At 38.8% G+C, this 22283-nt stretch overlaps 4 protein-coding genes and 1 pseudogene across 7 annotated transcripts; 4 read left to right on the forward strand and 1 right to left on the reverse strand.

Annotated features, from left to right (window-relative positions):
* Positions 1 to 2250: 2250 nt before the first annotated feature.
* LOC146933207 (xyloglucan endotransglucosylase/hydrolase 2) lies at positions 2251 to 4564 on the forward strand. Its single transcript, XM_085704951.1, has 3 exons — positions 2251 to 2583; positions 3704 to 3897; positions 3989 to 4564. Exons 1-3 carry the CDS (start codon positions 2299 to 2301, stop codon positions 4359 to 4361), a joined length of 852 nt encoding a protein of 283 aa, XP_085561077.1. The 5' UTR covers positions 2251 to 2298; the 3' UTR covers positions 4362 to 4564.
* Positions 4565 to 7224: 2660 nt separating this feature from the next.
* On the forward strand, positions 7225 to 9857 carry LOC146933208 (zeaxanthin epoxidase, chloroplastic-like). 4 transcript variants are annotated; one of them, XR_015007397.1, is made up of 10 exons: positions 7225 to 7428; positions 7545 to 7641; positions 7851 to 7965; positions 8069 to 8172; positions 8406 to 8451; positions 8557 to 8816; positions 9013 to 9067; positions 9154 to 9242; positions 9338 to 9422; positions 9504 to 9857. XR_015007397.1 is itself a non-coding variant. In XM_085704952.1 (10 exons), exons 1-10 carry the CDS (start codon positions 7314 to 7316, stop codon positions 9582 to 9584), a joined length of 852 nt encoding a protein of 283 aa, XP_085561078.1. In that variant the 5' UTR covers positions 7225 to 7313; the 3' UTR covers positions 9585 to 9857. The 4 variants fall into 4 exon arrangements, 3 of the variants coding, with proteins under 3 accessions (XP_085561078.1, XP_085561079.1, XP_085561080.1); XM_085704952.1 differs by having other exon boundaries at positions 8557 to 8621; XM_085704953.1 differs by having other exon boundaries at positions 7225 to 7404; positions 8557 to 8621.
* Positions 9858 to 10168: 311 nt separating this feature from the next.
* On the forward strand, positions 10169 to 10985 carry LOC146933209 (uncharacterized; annotated as a pseudogene).
* Positions 10986 to 11144: 159 nt separating this feature from the next.
* On the reverse strand, positions 11145 to 21586 carry LOC146933210 (uncharacterized). Its single transcript, XM_085704955.1, has 5 exons — positions 21344 to 21586; positions 21194 to 21243; positions 20916 to 20953; positions 11693 to 11729; positions 11145 to 11581 (listed from the first exon to the last, which is right to left on the reverse strand). Exons 1-5 carry the CDS (start codon positions 21416 to 21418, stop codon positions 11518 to 11520), a joined length of 264 nt encoding a protein of 87 aa, XP_085561081.1. The 5' UTR covers positions 21419 to 21586; the 3' UTR covers positions 11145 to 11517.
* Positions 12308 to 17248, forward strand: LOC146933211 (uncharacterized). The gene is made up of 4 exons (XM_085701058.1): positions 12308 to 14065; positions 14197 to 14770; positions 16513 to 16853; positions 16958 to 17248. Exons 1-4 carry the CDS (start codon positions 12308 to 12310, stop codon positions 17246 to 17248), a joined length of 2964 nt encoding a protein of 987 aa, XP_085557184.1.
* Positions 21587 to 22283: the final 697 nt, after the last annotated feature.

Below are 22283 nucleotides of genomic sequence, written 5' to 3' on the forward strand. Positions count from 1 at the left end.
GGGACTAAAACCAAAACTGGCCTATTTTTGCAGGGACCAAAAACTATAATTTTTTTTTGCGGGGACTAAAACCAAAACTAGCCTATTTTGCAGGGACCAATACCATATTTAAGCCTTCAATGTAATTACAAGTATATGTGTCATATAGTGATACCAAGATACGTCTTCAATCAGAAGTGTTGGTGCAACTGAGATAGTAAATTATTTTTCATTCAATTTAGTTTCTCATAATCCATTTTGCACAATTCATTAAAAGAAACTAACTCAATTCTACAAAACATGTTTGTAAGTTGAATACTGTCTAGAGTTTAAATAAGTTTTATTAACTGTAACACACTAACACTAACTTGTAGGTAAAGATTGTTTTAATTCAACCCCATACATACACAATCAACTTAAACTTTTTTCATAAATTTTATTTCTGGCCTTATCTATAGCTAGCCAATGTGATATACTACATGAGTTTTCCTCAATAAAAGGTCAATTATTCAAATTTTGAACTATGCCACATGGCACCATCTTATAGGATCCATAATTCATGATTGGTGGTCCTATGAAGAAGAACCAGTAAAATACCATCTTGGCTTTATTCTACATCCATACCACATCCAGTTGGCATCCATTCACCAATTTTCAAAAGAATTTATTTTCCAAATCATACAAATACAATGATGGGTCCACCTCTAATATATCAAAGCATGCTTTAAATTTTCTTAGTAATACCATTGTCACAAAATACAATCATTACTCATACTGGATATAGCATATAGTAGTGTACGAGGCCGAAAAACAAATATTACAAAACCCCAAAATCCATTAAAGTATAACCAATGCCCAAACAAAAGCTTCCAACTTTTAGGGTGTGTTTGGATCACCAAAGAAAGTGAGAGGAAAGATTGTAAGAGGAAAGATTGTTAAAGGAAAGAAAGTATGAAGAAAGTGAATGGAAAGTTAGATGATTTTTTTAGTTGTTTGGTATAAGTGAAAGTGATTGGATAGTGAGAGGAAAGAAAGATGTATGTTTAGTAAAAGACATAACTATCCTTATATATGTATATATTTATAGAATAAATATTAATTTGATTATTATTTTGTTTTTGTAATTATTTATTTTTTAATAAAAACTACCACTGCACCAATAATATATATCGAAAAATATTTATGAAAGAATAATATAAAAAAAATGAAAAACAAGCGACGCTGTTAGAGAAAAGCGCAAATAAAAAATAAAAATGATATGCAAAAATGTAATTGGAAAATGAAGGGTAATTATGACATTTCAGTACATTGAAACTTTCCATGCTACTTTCTTCACTATACTGGACGGAAACCTTTCAACCCACGGGCCCCACCAAAAAGATGCTTTCTTTCCACTCTCACAAAGCAGCCAAACAAGGGAAAGAAAGTCTTTCCATAAACTTTCCATTCTTCATGCTTTCTTTCCTTCATCTATCCATGGTACCAAACACAGCCTTAAAGCTTGCTAAGCTGGCACCAGCTTTTGGACCCTCCATCCCCAAGTTATTGCTCCATCACGAGTCCCACCTTCCTTCTACTACCATACCACAATTCCTGCCTCTATCTCTATCTCCTTCGAATGTTTCAAAGGTATTAAAAAAAGTAGGGTTTAGTAGATGTGCATTATTGGTGTAAAATGGTTTTATATGAACATCCAACAAAATATTCATCGCACTATTAAGTGAGAGAGTTTTACGTGGTCACAAACAATTGAACACATAATTTGGGCACGCAGACACCCAAGTATTTGTCCTCATGTAAATTTATATTGCAATTGTGTTTGAAAAATAACAATCAAATATTACATCTTTATTGGACGTCAATGTAAGAACTAATTTTCACTAACGATGCATATCATCTTTTCTCTAAAGAGTAAATGTATGTTTCGTATTATGGTGGATGTGTTAGAATCACAATGATTTATTGTGATTTTGTAGAAACTACAAAGTGTAGCTTTTAGACAATCACGGTGGATCACTGTAATTCTAACAAACCCACCATAATATCGAACATAGGTTAAAACAAAATAAATGCGAAAAAAAAAGAACGGATCACAATTAAATCTGGTTCAACCAACGTACGGTATAATTGGGATCAAACCAATTGGCAAACTTATCGGTTTTCTAACTCAACCCGCAGAACCGAACGTTCGGTTCGGTTTATAAAACTTTAATTGACTTCCCTCCTCTCTTTTCATCTCTATATATATCCTTTATTCTAACACATTCACTCATATCATAACAACCAAAACTTCTCTCTCTGTCTGTTTCTCTGTCCAAAATGGCTTCTAATTCCACTCACAATGAGTTTCATGTGTTTATGCTAATTGCTATAATGGTTAGCTTTATGGTGGCTACTTGTGCTGGTAGCTTCTACCAAGACTTTGATCTAACATGGGGTGACAACCGTGCTAAGATATTCAATGGTGGTCAGCTTCTATCACTTTCCCTTGACAAAGTCTCTGGCTCTGGCTTCAAATCAAAGAGAGAGTACCTATTTGGGAGAATTGATATGCAGCTTAAGCTTGTTGCTGGCAACTCAGCTGGCACTGTCACTGCTTACTACGTATGCTTTTTCTCCTACTATAATCACTTTTATACACCATTTTCAATTCTGGTACTCTTATCAATACCATTTCATCCATCATTATAACCTTGTTGTATCATATACATGCTTATCTATTACATATTTTTATAACAAAGTTAAATGAAGTCAAAATGTTTTCATACAAGTTAAAGTTATTATAAACTGTTTTTATAACCTACTATTTCTGAAGAGCTTATGAAAGTAAGTTATAAATTTGTTTTCATAATCTGTTTTTATAACCCTTGTTTTTACTTTATAAATCTATAATAGAGCTATACTCATTTAATTTAATTCGATCAATTTTGTTATTTTCTATCTCATGCTTGCTAGTAAAGTAATAGACTCTGTGTGTATGTTTTAGACTTTTAGCCAACTTTAGTATTGATTCTTCAAGGACATGATTTATGACATCTTCCAATAAGACCATTATTGACCTACTTTTACACATTAGACAACAACCTTTGTCAAATTAAACTGTGCATTCACGAGAAATTGTACTATAGCAAACAAGAATTTCATTTTGTTGTCAACAACAATTGCTTTAATTATTCATTCCATGTTGCTATCATACATATGTTTATGTACATTAATCAACTTGGTCTTTTTTTTTAAAAATGGTGAATTAATTTTACTTTCTCGTGACAGGGGAATATAGTTAATGTTGACTTTGGTCCAAAACATTCATTTGAAACTTAAGCTTGTAGCATAATTTAATGACGAAAATATAATGGATGGAAAAAAAATTAAAAATATCTTAGATATTGGAATAGACATAACTCAACTCTAATCCAATATGGATTTTTAACACATACTCTTCAATCACACCTAGAACGAAACATCTAAAGTGTGATTGAGATGGTTTGATAGTGGTGATCTAATAGCAGATGACCCAACACCTCGTTAATAGAGTTTGACATCATCTTGAAATTTAACCAATATGGTGTTGTGTGGGACTCTCTTGGCCGATTCTTCACATAATTTCATAGACTTGTTACTAAAACAATCAATTAACAAATACCCAAAGAAAAGTCCCTTTCCTTTTTGGTATTGCCATATCAATAATTTAGTTAGATTAATTTATAAATTTGTTGTGGTACAGCTGTCATCCCAAGGGCCAACCCATGATGAGATTGATTTTGAGTTCTTGGGAAACACAAGTGGTGACCCTTATATTCTTCACACAAATATCTTTACTCAAGGTAAAGGTAATAGAGAACAACAATTCTACCTTTGGTTTGACCCCACTAGAAACTTCCACACTTACTCCATCATTTGGAAGCCCCAACACATCATGTAAGTCACTATATAAATAGAGTCTTTTAAATAATTTTAATTAGTTCCTTAAGCATTAAGTAACTAATGCATGAATTGGATTTAACTGCAGATTCTTGGTTGATAACATGCCAATAAGGGTATTCAAGAATGTTGAATCTATTGGTGTTCCTTTTCCAAAGAACCAACCAATGAGAATCTATTCCAGCCTGTGGAATGCTGATGATTGGGCCACAAGAGGTGGATTGGTGAAAACTGATTGGTCCAAAGCACCCTTTACAGCATACTACCGTAATTTCAAGGCCACTCAGTTCTCAACCAAGTCTTCTTTAAGTTCAAATTCTGATGCTGAATGGCAAATAAATGCGCTTGATGCTTATGGTAGAAGAAGATTGAGATGGGTTCAAAAGTACTTCATGATTTATAACTATTGTAATGATCTTAAGCGATTCCCACAAGGTGTTCCTGTTGAGTGTAGCCACTAGGCACTTTATAAGGTTCTACGAGATCAACAAAAATTTTACTTCTAAAGTTGGATTAATCATTTCAATGGTCTTTGTAAAATATGTCTTAGATTCTGTTTATGACTTGCTCTCTTCTTGTTTCAAAAGTAAAATTTAGTAATTTATAGTTGTTAATGTACATTAAGGGGTCGTGTTCATATAATAAAAAGTTCTATTCAAGTTTATGTTGCTCTGTTGGTTAATTAAGATTCTGAGGCTGCAAATTCATACTCTGCTCATTTATCAATGCTATTAAATATTTAATAGTTTTAGTGGAGTAAACACAAGTTACATTGGTTAAAAATTTCCAATAAACAAAATTTATAAAGCTTAAAAAATATTAACATGCAAAGTCAACTAGAAAAAGATGTAATGCACAAAGTACCCTTCTATAAATGTTTATATATTACCTATAAATGAAATGATCACATCAACATTGCGATTCAATTCTAGGTCATTGTGAGATATGAGTTGAACCTTGCCAAATGGATCAACATTCATTGACACTAAGGGTATGTTTGGATCCATGGAAAGATAAGGGAAAGAAAGGATGGGGAAAGAAAGTGAGTGGCTACAGTACTTTTCCACCGTTTGGCAGGACAAAGAAAGGGTAGGGAAAGAAAGTTTTGAGGTGGGACCCACGCTCAAAAACTTTCCACAGGTTTGAGGACGGAAAGTGGGCAGATTGCTGCTTTTTGAGTGAAAAGACCATAATACCTACTATCATTTTATTTTATTATTATAAAATAATACATGTGTGTATATATCATTTTTATAAAAGGGTATAAATGTCATTTACAAAATATAGTTTATTCTTTCCTTCCACATTCTATTCACTTTCACTATAATCAAACAACCTAACAAATCATCTCACTTTTCATTCACTTTCCTCATACTTTCTTTCCTTTAACAATCTTTCCTCTTACTTTCTTTTATGATCCAAACACACCCTAAGTTTGTTACCATATGAACAGGAATAGAAGACTAGTAGTGTGTTTGGTTTATCATTTACAACACACAAAAGCACGTTTGCAAGCTTCTTGATGCGTTTTTGCTGTGATTTTCAAAAGCTCCAAATACTAGCTTCTTTGTTAACGTGGTTTTTTATCGTGATTTCCATCAAACACCGTTTTGCAAACGTTGTACCAAACAGACACTAGGTGATAAACTGAATAGTAGAAGTTTTGCTGATGTGCTTCCTATAGAAGAAAATCAGAGGGTTCAAAATGGAGACACTTCAAAATCAATTCAAACGGGTGGCCTCTATTGGTTACAGTGGTTCAAGTTGTACATTGTATTCTCTTCCCAAACATGTATTGTCAACATTGATCACTAGATTTACCAATAAGATTGGTCCTGAGATAATTTACCACTCAAATGAGATGGTGAAACGTGATGAGTAATCACTAGATTTTGTAAGAACGAACAGTCCACTAGTTAATATTGTTATCAATAAGTAGGACCACGGGCAGCGCACATAATAAACATAGGATAACAAGATCCGTGAGAGGTTCAAAAAACATGACAACCCTTCCAAAAGTCAACATCATTAGCTTGAATATGTCTCAGTAATAATGGTTTCCTATTACTAACAAAACGTGCTCATGGAAAATTTTACTTTTATTTTATCATACAAATATAATGTGATGGAGTATATTCAATCATATTTTAAAATAGAAAGAATGTTTCTTTCCCGTGACCGTCGCATGGACTACTGACTTGTGTTCGTTCTTGATTGAAACATGAAGCAAGAGTGAACATCAATATTATTCCACTTATGCTAAAAAATATCGTATGACAAAAATGAATAAAATAAATAAATAGAAAGATGAATGATGTCTTTTTTTCTTTCTTTCTGAAAGCCTACTTTATATTTAAGTAATACAAATGAGTTCATAGAGCTTTGACAGGCTACGTGAATATATGAAACATTATAAGTTTATTTATAGCTTGTTCACATTTTGCCTTTAAGTCAATATTATAAGGATTTGGCCATTTAACCAACTTTATTTTTTAAGAAATGTGGATAACCTTTGGCAACTTGATACAGAGATGAATAGGTACTCCCTTCGTCCTATATCATAAGCAATAAAAAAAAACACACTTATTAAGAAAACTAAAATATACTAGTAGTTTGTAACATAGTTTTTTGTGTTATCTTTGAAATAAGTTTTATAGGAAGATGTAAAAACAATTTCCATTGGTAGTTGATTATAGAGAAAATGAAAAAGAGAGCAAATTGAATGCACTTTGCATTTAATTTTCCTATGGAAAAAATAATTTTTTGAAAAAAAATTAAATATGATAAAAGTTGGTCTTTTTTCTTATAATTTGGGACAAAGAAAATGAATTTTTTTTGCTTATAATTTAGGACGGAGGGAGTATTAAATAATGGAAAATAGTATTAACAAGTGTTCTTAAGAAGTTGTTTAAGCATTCAAAATACAGTAGAAACTCTATAAATTAAATGGTCAATTATGCGCACTAAAGAAAATAAGTCTTCATCTTCGGAGCCCCCACTCATTCAATCACTTGCTTGTGATTGCTTGCAGCCGGTAGCCTCAGAAGTTGAGCTAGCCCATCTTAATGTCAGGACCAGAGAAATTTATTAATTTAGAGAGTTATTAATTTATCGATAAATTAATAATTATTAATTTAAAGAGTTTTTAAGTAATTATACTGTACATACCAAACAAAAAGGCAAATTAGTCTATGCCTCTTAGAATTATGTTGCAGCGAACCTTGAGACTCAACGTAAATTAGTAACTACTGTGTTCATATGCATTGGAAATCAATAATGACTTTTGAACTTTAAAGGAAAACAGACAACTATTGAATCATGCAGACTTGCTGTTCAAGGCATAGATGCATCTGGTGAAGTTCATGCTATGGGTTTGCGTGTCAGGCCCTCTTTAAGAGGATGAATTTCTTCGTATGCATCCGAAGAAAACAATTGCTGAGTTAGTTTGTTTGGATGAGGAAGGTGTTTTTGTTGTTGGTGGTAAAGTTGATGGCTTGGTTGAAGGTGCTGAGTGGCGGTACTCTGCATGTAGATGCCATAGGAGTGTTCCATCCCTCTTACGTGTCTTACTATTTTTTAATTTTATAATCTAAATCGAGTTAACTGTCAATTAATGAGTTATCAATGTTTCATCATTGCTACAGGCCGGGATGGATATCAACTTGCATTTGAGTTGGATAATGCATGGCAGCAAAATGCAAAATCAGGCTCTACGATTGACATTGATTCTTCCCTTAAGAGGTAAGTTCTGAAACAACTCAGTCTTAAATATCTCAATGACTTGATTAATTTTGCAGAAGCCTACTTACTGATGGATCATTGTTTCATAATTTGGACCAATTACTTTCATAAGCTATCATATATTAATTTCCAAATCGGTTAATTTGGTTATAAATCACTTTGCTAACTCATAGTTCATCTATTTTTCATCTTTTCTTTCCTGCTTTCAGCTACGAGAGGGAGCGAAGATTACGAGTTACTATTGTTCATGGAATAGCTAGAATGGCAGCTTTGATGGCTTCCACCTACAAGGCATATCTAGGTGTTGGTCTTGGACCCTTTGAGGTAGCTAGGAACTAAGTTGTTCTAAATTAGATTATGAACAATAAAGTGAAGGTGATACTTCATACTGTGAAACCTACAAATTCATGGTTGCTTTATATTGCAGTCTTTAACCAAGTTTAGAATACCACATCCGGGAAGAGTTGGAGGAAGGTTTTTTATTCAAAAGTTGATGCCTTTGATGTTGAATTGGGTGTTCGATGGCAATAGGTAGGTGACACATTTCTTTGCTATCTATAACTTTTCATCATGCATGCATGTGTTAGTAATATGAGTTAATGGATTAATTCTAAAAAGGATTGAAAGATGAAGAAACTGATAATAGTGAAAACATCAGTTCTCTATTTAATCTTGGTGGTGATTGATAATATTTTCAAATATTTATATAAATTAGCACAACTTTTTATGCTTTGAAATCATGAAGAATAATGCTACTTTTGCAGCTCCAAACTTGCAGGCAGACCAGTATGTCGCAGGCTCTCAGACAAAGTATGTTAGATTGATTTACTTTATGCACTTATGTTATTTGGAATAAGAGTTTTATTAGACTTTGTTGTGATGTAAATGCTAATAAGAGTTTGATTATTGATCAAGGCAAGTAACCAGCTACACACATGGTTTGAAGATGACGATGTGCTTGAGCGTACTATTAATGGAGAGTATGTTTCTGGCCTAATATTGATGAATATCAACCTTAGTATATATATTTCCTGCCATATATACAGATCATACTACTTTGTGTCATTCCCTTTATGTTTGAATTTTAGATGGATTTTGTTACCATGTGGAGATGTAGCAGACCATCTCAAACCTATATCTTTGAGCCAAGATTAAACAAAACCCTATATAATCGGGTACACCTCCGCCATGAAATTTATTCGCAATTTTTATATTCGATTAGTTGAAATACTTGATGTGCCTATCAGACTTTTGGTGCTTCTTTGAAACACAAGCAACATATTCATTTTTTATCAACTATTATCTAGGGTAAAATTTCGTTCTCAATTTTTCATTTTCAACAAATTTTCTGATATATTTCTGCAATTACAGGAGTATTGAACAAGAAGATTATCCGGGAAGTTTAATTACAATACCTTTACCTCAGGTAAGAAAATTTGTCTTGAGCTGAATTAGACATGGTTCCAACTCATGTGGTCTTGAAGATCATGCAACAAAGTTTCTCCTTTAAAGGTATCTCAATTGCGTGCTCGAATTAACTACAAAGATGGTGCATTTTTCTTGACTGATTTACGGAGTCAACATGGAACCTGGATCACTGAGTAAGTAAAACAAATTTCAGGCTACTAATTATTTTTTATCGAATATTACAAGTCTAGAAAATTGTATATCTAATTGTTTCTCATCTTATTTTCAGCAATGAAGGTTGGCGATATATCGTACCTCTAAATTATCCTGCCTGCATCCTTCCTTCTCATGTGATTGAGTTTGGTTCTAATCAGGTGACAGATAGTTCCATCAAATTTATACATATTGACAATGGTGTATTTTATATGGCGTCTAAACATGGAAGTTATTTGTAGGCTTCATATCGTGTAAAAGTGACAAGAGCTGCTCCAAGAGTTGCCCAAAAGGAAGGGACACAAATTTTACAGAAAGTATAATTTTTACAGGAAAAATATTCGTCTTGTGAGTTATAGAAAATTTAGAGCTATAGAGTCTTGTAAGTATGATTATGTTTAGTTACAATTCATCTGGTAAGTTATAGAAAATTTGTACAGGAAAAGATTTGGAGTCGTCCAGCATCTACATTGTTTTAGTCCATACTCCATGGTATTACTATACCATAATGCCAACCAATTTAGAATTTGTACATGTTACACAATTTTTTATTATGACACTCAGAATTAAATTATATATTACTTATATTGATATAATGATAAGCACACTGGCTATACCTCTTATATTAACAATGCAGATTTTGTGCAGGTTGACATTGAATTGGTTGTTGTTGGGTAAGTTGGCCATTAGTCTGGCTTCAATGGTTTGACTGCATCTTCCTTTAGGACATGTCTTCCAATTAGTATTATGTGTAATATGAAAAATGCAGTTATGAAATTTGAATTTTCCCTAAAATTAATCATCCGTGTGCAATACTTCTTTCTCCCTTAATTTGCTCATTTGTCGTGATATTCAACCCGTGCGAAGCACGGGTTTGTAACTAGTTTGGTGGAATAAAATTTTGATCATGTGTTTTCTTGGTAGTTTGGTTGTTAGATTAGATGTGTTTCTCACTTTGTTAAAGCTAATGGTGAATGAGATTTTGAGAAATGTGCTCAACGCCTCCTAGTGGTTGAAAAAATTAGAGCAATGCAATTCGATGCAAAATTAATGGCACATGAAAGAGGTGTAGTATTGAATTATATTGATTCTAATTTCTTATCATAAAATTGTTATTTCTGGCGAAAACTGTATACAATTGAGAAATATTTCAAAAGAAAATCAAGTTCAGAAAAATCATCAATTCATAATCCTCAAACACTTGATAAATATGTGGAAGTATAAAATTGGGTCCACTTTAAAAAAGTGGTGGTTAGATTTTAATTTGGAAAAGCTTCCTGGTAATCCTAGGTTGAGGTCAAGACTTTTAGATTATCATCCAAGTGATAGAAAAAGAAATTCGGAGATACTATTTTCAAAATGACCCTTATCAACCAAGAGAGATTAATTTTCCACTTAAAAAATTTGGAGATGACTCTCGTAAGTTTAATTCATAATGGTATTCAAAATATGGCAGTTGATTGGAATATAGTCAAAAGGAAGATGCAACATAATGCTTATGTTGTTATCTTATGAGATCACATGTTGCAGAACATAGAGGTAGTGGTGAGGCCTTTATAACAGAAGGTTTTACAAATTGGAAAAATAGTGATAGGTTCCAAGTCCAAGTCGGAAGTTTAAATAGCGCTCATAATCAAGCATGGAGAAACTGTCAAGTTTTAATGAAACAAAAACAACAAATTGAAGGAGCTATGTGCAAACAATTCCACTTTTCGTGGTCATGATGAGATGAAATGTTATATATATTTAATATTACAAATTATATGTACGTTGTCTCCACTAGTTAAAATTCCTAGCCCCGCCACCGCTATATATAACAATGTATTATCCTTGTCAACCGAGTTATTCTCACGGAGACTGATATTATTAATTTTAAAGTAAGATAAAAATAAAAGAAAAACAGAATCGAAATAAATCATCCATACAATCGAGAACCATTCAAACAAGTATTTTACTATGGGAATGGTGAGAGTGATAAACACAATAAATAATAGAAGTCTTGCTTGCAAGTATTGCTAGTAATAGTGAACCATTTAGCGATTCATAGTGAACATTGCCCAAATATACACAGCTGTAGTCGATGCAGAAATGCCTGCAAGCGCAAGGTACATGCACTTATTCCACTTAACAAGGAATTCCAATGAATCGCAAGATTGTGCACTCAAATCCGTCGGTCTATCTAAAGCATCCATTGTTTTTCTCGCTTTAACTTTACGCGGAAACATTGGTTTCATAGTGTTCTTTCTCGCTTCAACTTCACCAGGAAACATTAGTTTCAGTGTTCCAAAGAACTGTGTTCAATTTGTAAGATTCACCCTTGCTGCAAAAAGTCAGAAATAAATATAATTGCAAAGACAAATACAACATTCATTTATTGAAAAAAGGTCATTTATCAATGAATATGTGATTTTTTAAATCAATTTATAAATACCTTATAGATTGTCTGCATAAAGGACAACTTCGGCCTGACTTATTGGACCGTCATAATATTCCTAAAGGCTAAAGATCCCTTCATAGGGACCTGGGCGCCCTCCGTAAGGGCCTAGGCGCACTCCAGAAGGAAAACCCCTTCATAAAGACCTGGGCGCCCTCCGTAAGGGTCTGGGCGCCCCCCAGAAGGGCCACAGGCTCAGGCGCGTCTTCCATAAGGACGCCGCCTCACTCAGTCTCTAGAACCCTCCAAAATCATCAAAAGTACGCCAATACCCCTGTTGCTTGGAAACCAAGCAACCAAAGCCCAAACCCATAAACAGGCTATAAATAACACTCTTGAGAGCAGTCTCAAGGCATCTAATCATCAGTCTAAAACCCTAATACACGATTCTTAGCCCTAGAATCCTTACCGTACTTTTCTGCAAGTACAGTTGGCGCCGTCTGTGGGAAACGGTAAAACTAGCCTCGACCACGTTTCTAAATCGCGAATCGTGATTTGGAAAACCTGAAACCAGACCTCCGAATCGTAAGACCACCTTACGACTTGGAAACCCCTTTTCCTTTACAAACCTAAATCGCACCTCACGTACGATTTAGAGAAAAGCCTTTCATCATGGCGACAGCCGAAGAGTTAGAATCCATGCGAACTCAACTCGCACAATTGCAAGATCGCAACGACGCCTTACAGGCTTCGATGGAGAACATACAACAGAAACAACTGGAGGAAAAAGAGGAATCACACCACGGCGAGATGGACGATCCAGAGCCGCAGCCTCTGTCCGCCGAGATCTGGGGAGCGCCGGTTCCAGAGAACTTCAAACCACCCCATCTCTCCGTCTTCGACGGGAAAAGCGACCCTATGGAGCACGTCACAGCTTTCAACACTCGCATGTCCGTAGTCGGAGCCCCTGACTCCCTCAAGTGCAAACTACTGGCGGGGACTTTTTCTGAGGCCGCCTTACGATGGTACATGAACCTCCCTCGTTTCTCTGTCATCAGCTACCCGGACATGACAAGGAAACTCATCCAACAATTCTCTGCCAGTCGCCATCGCAAAGTACCCGCAACCAGCTTTTTCAATGTTCGCCAAGGACACAATGAGTCCCTGCGAGACTATCTAGCGAGATTCAACGATACGACCATAAAAGTCATCAATCCCAACCAAGAAGTATTTGTAGGCGCCTTCCAGAACGGTTTGAAGGCAGGACAGTTCAATGAATCACTCGCTCAAAAGCCCGCTGATTCCATGGAGGAAATAATCGCAAGGGCAGATTGTTACATAAAGGGCGAGGAGAGCAACGCTGAGAAGAGGGCGAGAGACACCAAGGAACGAACGTCCAATTCAGAACGGCGACCTTATCAACCATCATCTGGTAGGGATCGCATTCCTTACCGAAGACCAAATTACAGGCCCTACCCGCGTCCGGAGGAATTCACCCCTCTCAACACGAAACCGGAGCGCATTTTGAAGGAAGTCTATGAAGCCAAATTGATCCCAGACCCGCCTCCGCCACGATACGAGGTCATGGGAAAGGACAAAAACAAATGGTGCAAGTACCACCGAATACGGGGACATGACACTGACTCATGCATACACCTACGACAAGAAATAGAGAAGCTGATACAGAATGGAAAATTAAGAGGATACACTCAGGACAGGAAGGGCGAGAGCGAACACAAGATGGAAAGGAAAAAAGATGAAGGGAGCGAAGGGAAGAGACACACGCTCAACACCATTTCGGGCGGTTTCTCCGGTGGCGGAGAGTCCAATTCATCACGAAAGAAATACGTCAGGCAGGTGATGTTGTGTCAAGAATACGAAACCCCAAACTCTGGGCGTGAACCTGACATCTCTTTCACTGCCAGAGATTTCCAAGACGTCATACCGCACGACGACGACCCCATGGTCGTTACTTTACAAATATTCAAGTGGGATGTGAAGAGAGTATTGATTGACCCAGGAAGTTCGGCAGGCATCCTATACTACGATACATTCGATCGAATGGGTTTGGACCCGGAACTGCTACAACCTTTCAAGGGAACCCTGGCAGGTTTTACAGGCGAACAGGTACACGTAAGAGGTTACATCACACTCAAAACAACGTTCGGGAGCGGCTCTCATTCAAAAACCATCCGAGTAAGGTACCTCGTCGTGAACTCGCCAAGCTCTTACAACATTATCATTGGTCGCCCAGCCTTCAACCTTTTGGGAGGTTTCCTATCTACAAAGTTCTTGGTCATGAAGTATCCCCTGGATAACGGAAAGATCGGGACCATTCGAGGCGACCAGAAAACCGCCAGAGAATGCTACCACAATAGCCTGAGATTACAAAAGGCAAGGAAGAAGTCTAGTAATGAAGAAACTCACGAGGTCAACATGATAGACTCGATCCTAGAGAGGACTTCCAGCAAGAGCGCCTCGAGCCCATCGAAGACTTGAAGGAAGTATCCATTGGTTCAGAAGCACATCAGACAACTAAGATCGGCACGTCTCTGAACCAGAAGGAAGAGATTGCCCTCGTCGATTTACTACGGAGAAACCTGGATCTCTTTGCCTGGCACCCATCTGAAATGCCAGGAATGGACCCCGACATCGCCTGTCACCATCTGTCAGTCAAGCCCGGAGTGAAACCGGTAGTGCAACGGAAAAGGAAGATGGGCGAGGAAAGAAGGAAAGCCGTGGACGACGAAGTGCGGAAATTAGTAGACGCCCGCTTCATCAGCGAAATAAAGTACCCAACATGGCTGGCCAATACCGTCCTGGTAAAGAAGGCGAACGGGAAGTGGAGGATGTGCGTGGATTATACGGATCTGAACTCAGCATGCCCAAAAGATCCTTACCCGCTCCCAAACATTGACCATCTGATTGACAGTGCCTCAGGCTACAACACCTTGAGCTTCATGGACGCCTACTCTGGTTACAACCAGATACGAATGGACCCTTTAGACGCCCCCAAAACGGCCTTCATGACTAACACCAAGAACTACCATTATGAAGTCATGTCCTTCGGCCTAAAAAACGCTGGAGCCACTTTCCAAAGGTCTATGGACACCGCTTTCACACACCAGATTGGACGTAACCTGGAAGTATACATCGACGATCTGGTAGCAAAAACAAAAGAAGGAGGGAGCCACACAGAAGATTTGGAAGAAATCTTAGGGCAAGTAAGGAAGTATCGGATACGATTAAACCCATCAAAGTGTTCTTTCGGAGTGCAGGCTGGGAAATTCCTAGGTTTTCTCTTAACTAGGCGAGGTATCGAAGCAAATCCAGATAAGTGTCAGGCGATCATCAACATGAGAAGCCCGTCCAACATAAAGGAAGTCCAACAGTTGACAGGAAGGCTGGCTGCCCTGTCCCGCTTCTTATCCTGCGCCGGCGACAAAGCTTTCTCCTTCTTCGCTTCAATTAGAAGGAAGGAAAAATTTGAATGGACACCAGAGTGCGAGGATGCCTTTCAACAAGTAAAAAAGTTTTTATCTAGCCCGCCAATCCTTCAGAGACCAAACCCAAGCTCCATCCTCTTTCTATACTTGGCGATCTCCGCAAATGCTATGAGTACGGTGTTGGTCGAAGATTCAGAAGAAGGAGAAAGGCCGATCTACTTCGTCAGCAGAGTGTTCAAAGGCGCCGAGCTGCGCTACCAGAAGTTAGAGCGCCTGGCTCTGGCCGTAGTCGTTACAGCAAGGAAACTGCGTCCGTATTTCCAAAGCCACAGAATAGTCATAAAAACAGACTATCCCATCAGACAAGTGCTTGGGAAACCGGACCTTGCAGGAAGGATGGTCGCCTGGTCCGTAGAACTATCAGAGTACGACATCCAGTTCGTACCAAGAGGAAGCATAAAGTCCCAAGTCCTGGCAGATTTCGTGGTAGAACTCACCTCCCCGTCCCCAGAGGAGGTCCCATTTGTATGGCTTTTATCTGTTGACGGCTCCTCCAACTTGAAAGGAAGTGGCGCGGGCGTTATCCTGGAAGGTCCCGACGATATTGTCATAGAACAATCCCTCCGGTTTGAATTCAAAGCAAGCAACAATCAGGCAGAATACGAAGCTCTAATCGCCGGCATGACTTTGGCGCAGGAAATGGGGGCTGAAAATTTACGAGCAAAAAGTGACTCTCAGCTCATAACAAGCCAAATTACGGGCGAGTACCAGACGAAGGACCCTCAACTCACCAAATATCTGGGAAAGGTACGAGCCCTAGCCAAAAGATTCGTTTTCTTTGAAGCTATCTACGTGCCCCGAGAACAGAACTCCAGAGCGGATATACTAGCAAAGCTCGCCAGCACCAAACGTCCGGGCAACAACAGAACCGTCATTCAAGAAGTAATCTCAGCGCCCAACACCAGCGTTGAAACGGTTCTCCACATCGCCGAAGAAGGTGTAGGCTGGATGCGCTACTCAGGTACCTAACCAGCTCTTTTACACCCAAGAACAAAGACGAAGAGCAGATAGTCAGAAAAAGGGCTTCAAAGTTCACTATCATCTCAGGCAAACTCTACAAGCGTGGTCGAACGAGCCCCCTGCTGCGTTGTCTAGCGGAGAGCGAGACCCACCTAGTGCTTCTTGAAGTTCATGAAGGCGTGTGCGGCAGCCACATAGGAGGGCGAGCTCTAGCTGCAAAGCTCCTCCGCGCAGGATATTACTGGCCCACTATGCTCCAAGACAGCTCAGACTTCGTCCGAAAGTGTGACAAATGCCAAAGATTCTCTGATAAAAAGCACGCCCCAGCAGTAGAACTTACTTCAGTATACTCCCCTTGGCCTTTCCATAAATGGGCGGTTGACATCGTAGGACCTTTTCCTCTCGCCCCAGGACAACTGAAGTTCCTCATAGTAGGAGTCGATTACTTTACTAAGTGGATTGAAGCAGAAGCCGTCGCCAAAATAACAGCTGAGAGAGTCAAAAAAATTTACTGGAAGAAAATCATCTGCCGTTTCGGTCTACCCAAATTTATAGTGTCTGATAATGGGACCCAATTCGCAAGCTCATCCGTGGTAGAATTCTGCAAACACCTGGGAATACAGACAAAGTTCGTCTCAGTAATACACCCGCAAGCTAATGGGCAGGCCGAGTCAGCCAACAAGGTCATCCTCAACGGCATCAAGAAGAAGCTGGAGGCCGCCAAGAGTCTCTGGGCAGAACAACTCCACGAGGTAAGGACATGGTCAATTTAATTTCTATTCTCAATTCAAATTCTCCACATTTCCAATACAATGTGTCACACGTATGAACGTCGCCTTGGTCAAAATAAGCACAGGTACTATGGTCTTACCACACTACACCACACTCTTCGACAATGGAGACGCCATTTACGATGGTTTACGGCACAGACGCCATGCTCCCAGTAGAAATTGATACCCCCACTTGGCGGAGAGATACCTTTTCTGAAGAAGGTATCAAGTCTTATATTTATGCATCTAACTTGTTGTTTCGCAGGCAGACAGATTTCCTTTTTACAGTTTCACCTCTTACAACTCCACCGTATGAATTCATGAGTTATTTCTTTGAAAAGCTAATGAGACAGGTCTCGCTGTTAGCATGGACGTGATCGACGAAGTGAGAGAGCAAGCTCACATAAGAGAATTCGCCGCCAAACAGAGAGCAGCCCGCTGCTACAACTCAAAGGTGGCGCACAGAGAAATGAAAGAAGGCGATCTCGTGCTAAAGCAAGTGGTCGCCCCTACAAGAATAGGAAAATTGTTCCCCAATTGGGAAGGCCCGTATCGAGTTCGAGAAAAATGTTCCCATGGAGCTTACAAGTTGGAAGAACTGAGCGGAGAAGCTATCCCCCGTACTTGGAATATAGCTAATCTGCGCCACTATTACAGTTGATTTTTCGCTTTTCCTTTCTTTTTTCGTAGTTTGTCATCTTTGAATAAGGCTGGCTTAAAGACCACCATTATGACTTATGATTCCTTTGAATAAATTGAATAAACAGAGGGTTAGGGTAGCGCTCTTAAGACCACCATTATGACTTATGATTCCTTTGAATAAATTGAATAAACAGAGGGTTAGGGTAGCGCTCTTTTCCCCTGCAAGGGCAGGGGTTTTTAACGAGGCGCCCTCTCCTTTTTTCAAAGTTACTAGCTCCTACTATTGCATGAAATATTATTGTCAAAAATTTTATACGCAGGATCGCCAGTACCGTCAACCCTGGAAGGGCTCTGACGTAGATGATTAACTTCAACCCTGTAAGGGCTCTGATGCTCGCCCAAAACGCCAACCCTGTAAGGGCTCTGGCGGGGTTCGACTGAAAGTTCCGTCAACCCTGGAAGGGCTCTGACGTAGATGATTAACTTCAACCCTGTAAGGGCTCTGATGCTCGCCCAAAACGCCAACCCTGTAAGGGCTCTGGCGGGGTTCGACTGAAAGTTCCGTCAACCCTGGAAGGGCTCTGACGTAGATGATTAACTTCAACCCTGTAAGGGCTCTGATGCTCGCCCAATACGCCAACCCTGTAAGGGCTCTGGCGGGGTTCGACTAAAAGTTCCGTCAACCCTGGAAGGGCTCTGACGTAGATGATTAACTTCAACCCTGTAAGGGCTCTGATGCTCGCCCAAAACGCCAACCCTGTAAGGGCTCTGGCGGGGTTCGACTGAAAGTTCCGTCAACCCTGGAAGGGCTCTGACGTAGATGATTAACTTCAACCCTGTAAGGGCTCTGATGCTCGCCCAATACGCCAACCCTGTAAGGGCTCTGGCGGGGTTCGACTAAAAGTTCCGTCAACCCTGGAAGGGCTCTGACGTAGATAATTGACTTCAAACCCTGTAAGAGCTCTGATGGTCGCCCCAAAATAAAGGCTCGCATAATCTTGATCAATGTAACGTGAACCTTAGAAAGGCCCTAATTAAATTTGACAATCACAAAGCCTCGAAAAAGCTAAAGCGCATCGTCATCCAGAGGAAATTCACGCAACATAAAGACGATAAAATAAAAACAAACGGCAGGCTCATACAAGTGCGATAATATGATCAAAATGCATCAAAATTTAAAAACTACGAAGTTCCCATACGGAATCCAAAAAACAAGCGTTAAATGTAGTACGTCACCATGACTTAAGTTACAAAACCATATGATCAATGTAGTACGTCACCATGACTTAAGTTACAAAACCATAAGATTCGACATAAAATCATTCATCGTCGACGAGCTCGCCGTCGACCATCACCTTAAATGGATCAAGATCTTCCAATTTGGCGTCAGGGTTGAAAAAGTGCGCTTGCTCCTTAGCACGCCTGAAGCCGTCTTCAAAGTAGATCGCCAAAGCTCGCCTACCTTCGTCCACCGCCGCTTCCGACTTCTCCAAGGCGGACTTGGCCTCATCCCTCGCCGCCTCTGCAGCCTCTTTGGCCATCTTCATCTCTTCCAGAGCATCCTCAGCAGCCTTCTTGTCCTTCAGCGCCTCCTTCAGGCGGCCATCTAGCCCGCTAGATTTATGTTTCCACTTCTCGACGTCCTCAGCAGCATCTTTATATTTCTTCTCCACCAGATCCTGCTTAACCTCCAGACAATGGGTCAGCAACAGAGTCCTCAAAGCAGCAGTACCAATATCAGCCACCAGGTCACTGCACTTAGCTTTCACCCCGGCCTCGACATCGACCTTCGCAAAAGGTACTTGTTCTTTCATGTACCTGCAAGACGCCGCGTCACAATGTCATCATAAGTCACCTCTCGTTTGAAACAAATAAAAACAATCAACTAGAAAGCAGCCAAAAAGGCTTACCGGCGAATGTCAAATTCCGAGTGCCAGAAGGACTCCATGACCTCATCATTCAGCGACGTCCCACCGACCTCTTTCCCAGACGGAGGGCGACCTCCAGCACCCTTAGCGCCTCGCGTGGTCCTGGACTTTTTTGACAAGGGAGATTCAATGGCAACAGGGTTGTGCGCCCCACCAGCACCCTCCGAATCGTCCACCTCTATAACCCCAGCTTCGCCCTTTCCAGAAGGCTCTTTACGTTTCAGCTTCCGCAAAGAGACGCCAGCTGAACCACTGGACACATAACCATCAGGATTCTTGTTCCTCTCAAGCTCGGCGAGGTACATCTTCATCTCCGCTCCAGTCAGGGGCAACATCTCCTCTGAAAATAAAACCAAATTCATCCAGTCAGTAAGACACATATGATAACCCACAAGCGAAACCCAACATAAGTAATCAAGAAAACACTCACGTAAATAAGCATTCAGACGAACCAAGTCGCCCTCCCTATTTAGCAGCTCGTGAATATTGGTTAAAGGGGCTTCCTCCAAGAAATCCACAAGTGCACGCTCATAGGGCGACATGGCGTCACGAGCATAACCTTTCACAGCCAAAGGAGCACTAGTCCACCTAAGAGGAAACTTGGGTACTCCATTCACCAGCACGGAAGATGTAGAACATTCCGGTGCACCCTGCACCCTAACAAATGTGTCTCGCCATTCTTTCTTAAAATTGCAGGCATAAGTAGGAAACAGCCTTTTTCCAGAATGGGCCGAAATAGAGATCCACGTGCCCTTGTTAACATCTTTGGTCCCGTAGAAGTGGAAGAACACCCCAACCAAGGGCTCGAGACCCAGGGCTTTGCACAGAACCTTGAAGGCGCGAATAAACGCCCAACTGTTAGGGCGTATTTGAGTAGGCGCCATATTGAGGAGCCTCAAGACATCCATCTCGAAGGGCGTGAAAGGGATTTTTACGCCAAACTCCTCCAAAACCGCAGTATAGACGAAGTAGGATTCGTCGCCCTCGCCCATCATCTCTTGGTCACAGGCACGCTCATCAGGGTCACAGGACAATAAAACTACGTCCTCCTCTCGCCCAGTTGCAGAGATATCAAACTTGCTCCTAAAGTAGTCAAGAGCAGAAACATCGACGTACAATGATTCTTCCAGCCGCACTTCCTCGGCGAATAGGGCCATTTCTGCGGACCTAGAAGCGTTTTTGTCTCCAACCAACCCTAAGGGAGCCTGAAACGGACGAATCTCCTGGCACTCGTCCTCCTTGTGATTCGTCCCTGAAGTGGCAGACAAGAACACACAGTCTCTAGAACCCTCCAAAATCATCAAAAGTACGCCAATACCCCTGTTGCTTGGAAACCAAGCAACCAAAGCCCAAACCCATAAACAGGCTATAAATAACACTCTTGAGAGCAGTCTCAAGGCATCTAATCATCAGTCTAAAACCCTAATACACGATTCTTAGCCCTAGAATCCTTACCGTACTTTTCTGCAAGTACACTTATATATGGAAGATTGGAAACATTTGATGCAGAAACTACAAAAGATTGAGAAGATGTGGTAAAAGACCAAAATTGAGACAAATTCTAGTTACAAAGATGAAGTAATTGATACTTCTTCAGTCTCAAATATAAACAAATATTCTTTTTTTAAGTCTTAAATATAATTAAATATTTTTTTCATGTTTATTATGTATGTGATAAATCAAATACATAACTTGTTCAACAAATTTAAAAGAAAATCACTATTTATCTTTGAGACAAGAGGGATTACTCACCTATGACCACAACGAGTGGTACATGGCTCAAAGAATATCTCTAAACAAATCTGGCAAAATGGATAAAATCAACATAAGTCCCACCAACAAAGTATAAGTATGAAACATGTTTAGTAAAAAATACTGTAAACTTCATGAAAAATTTCTTACCGAGCATGTAAACATTTTGGCAAGTTCGTCGATGTGAGGGAGATCAGAAGCAGTTGACGGCCGATCAGGACTCATCTGAGGGTATTATTTGTTTGACAATATCTTCAATAAGTATACAATGTAATGTATGTAATACACGTGGTTATGCAATGTTAAAAAATTGGTGAAATTAAATGTCACAGTATAAAACTTAAGTAGGAGAAAAAACAAAATAGAGAACTTATTTTGTTTATTGATAATAAAATGATCATAGTATTCAAGATGTATTTACCGTTTAAAATACTTTCTTACATTCATTAAATTGTTTGTGTTTTTAATATTAGTGGGTGTATCTCTCCGTTCGAATTTATAGATAATTTATTTTATTAGTTGTTGCTTATTGAGAAAAGATATAAGTACAGTTAGCATTTAATTTAATGAGAATAAAAATTTCTTAAAAAATATTAATGTTGATTTTATTTTCTCTTATAATTTATAATTTTATAAGTTGAGATAAAGAAAATAGATTTTTTCTCTTATAATTTAGGTCGGAGGGAGTATATATTGTCTTGCAATTTTTATGAGAATACATTTGTCAAAAAGTTTAAAAAGTTAATTAATATCTTTATTGGTTTTAATGTTTTTTCTCTCCTTATAATAATCTATATAATATAAATTTAGGACCTATTTCATTTTTCTTCTCTTCTATTCTTGACATGTGTCACCATATTTTAAAGTTTTAAAATGTCATTCAACTAACGACATGTGGCACTCTAATGTTCTTCTATTCTCAAGCATTTGAATTTTTTTTTGAAGGACAAACATTTGCATTATTGTCACTTTGTGTATTAATTTTTCTAATTAATATATGGAACCATGTGTTTTTTTTCTTGGAAGACCAATTATATTGTATTATTATATTTGTATAATCATGTAATGTAGTGTTTTATTATCATATATT

Source organism: Medicago sativa, chromosome 4, assembly GCF_051527215.1.
Source record: "Medicago sativa cultivar Bolivia chromosome 4, Bolivia_mono, whole genome shotgun sequence".
In the NCBI taxonomy this organism is placed as follows: domain Eukaryota; kingdom Viridiplantae; phylum Streptophyta; class Magnoliopsida; order Fabales; family Fabaceae; genus Medicago; species Medicago sativa.

Coding starts and splice junctions, on each gene's coding strand:
- LOC146933211 (XM_085701058.1), top strand. CDS start 12,308: ATGGCGACAGCCGAAGAGTTAGAATCCATGCGAACTCAACTCGCACAA. Junction 14,771..16,512: donor TTTCACACACCAGATTGGAC/GTAACCTGGAAG, acceptor CTCTCGCCCCAG/GACAACTGAAGTTCCTCATA. Junction 16,854..16,957: donor GGGCAGAACAACTCCACGAG/GTAAGGACATGG, acceptor AAATAAGCACAG/GTACTATGGTCTTACCACAC.
- LOC146933207 (XM_085704951.1), top strand. CDS start 2,299: ATGGCTTCTAATTCCACTCACAATGAGTTTCATGTGTTTATGCTAATT. Junction 2,584..3,703: donor GCACTGTCACTGCTTACTAC/GTATGCTTTTTC, acceptor GTTGTGGTACAG/CTGTCATCCCAAGGGCCAAC. Junction 3,898..3,988: donor TGGAAGCCCCAACACATCAT/GTAAGTCACTAT, acceptor ATTTAACTGCAG/ATTCTTGGTTGATAACATGC.
- LOC146933210 (XM_085704955.1), bottom strand. CDS start 21,418: ATGAGTCCTGATCGGCCGTCAACTGCTTCTGATCTCCCTCACATCGAC. Junction 21,244..21,343: donor CCAAAATGTTTACATGCTCG/GTAAGAAATTTT, acceptor CCATTTTGCCAG/ATTTGTTTAGAGATATTCTT. Junction 11,730..20,915: donor CCAATCTTCCATATATAAGT/GTACTTGCAGAA, acceptor GGTCCAATAAGT/CAGGCCGAAGTTGTCCTTTA.
- LOC146933208 (XM_085704952.1), top strand. CDS start 7,314: ATGCATCCGAAGAAAACAATTGCTGAGTTAGTTTGTTTGGATGAGGAA. Junction 8,622..9,012: donor GAGCGTACTATTAATGGAGA/GTATGTTTCTGG, acceptor CTGCAATTACAG/GAGTATTGAACAAGAAGATT. Junction 9,423..9,503: donor TTGAGTTTGGTTCTAATCAG/GTGACAGATAGT, acceptor AGTTATTTGTAG/GCTTCATATCGTGTAAAAGT.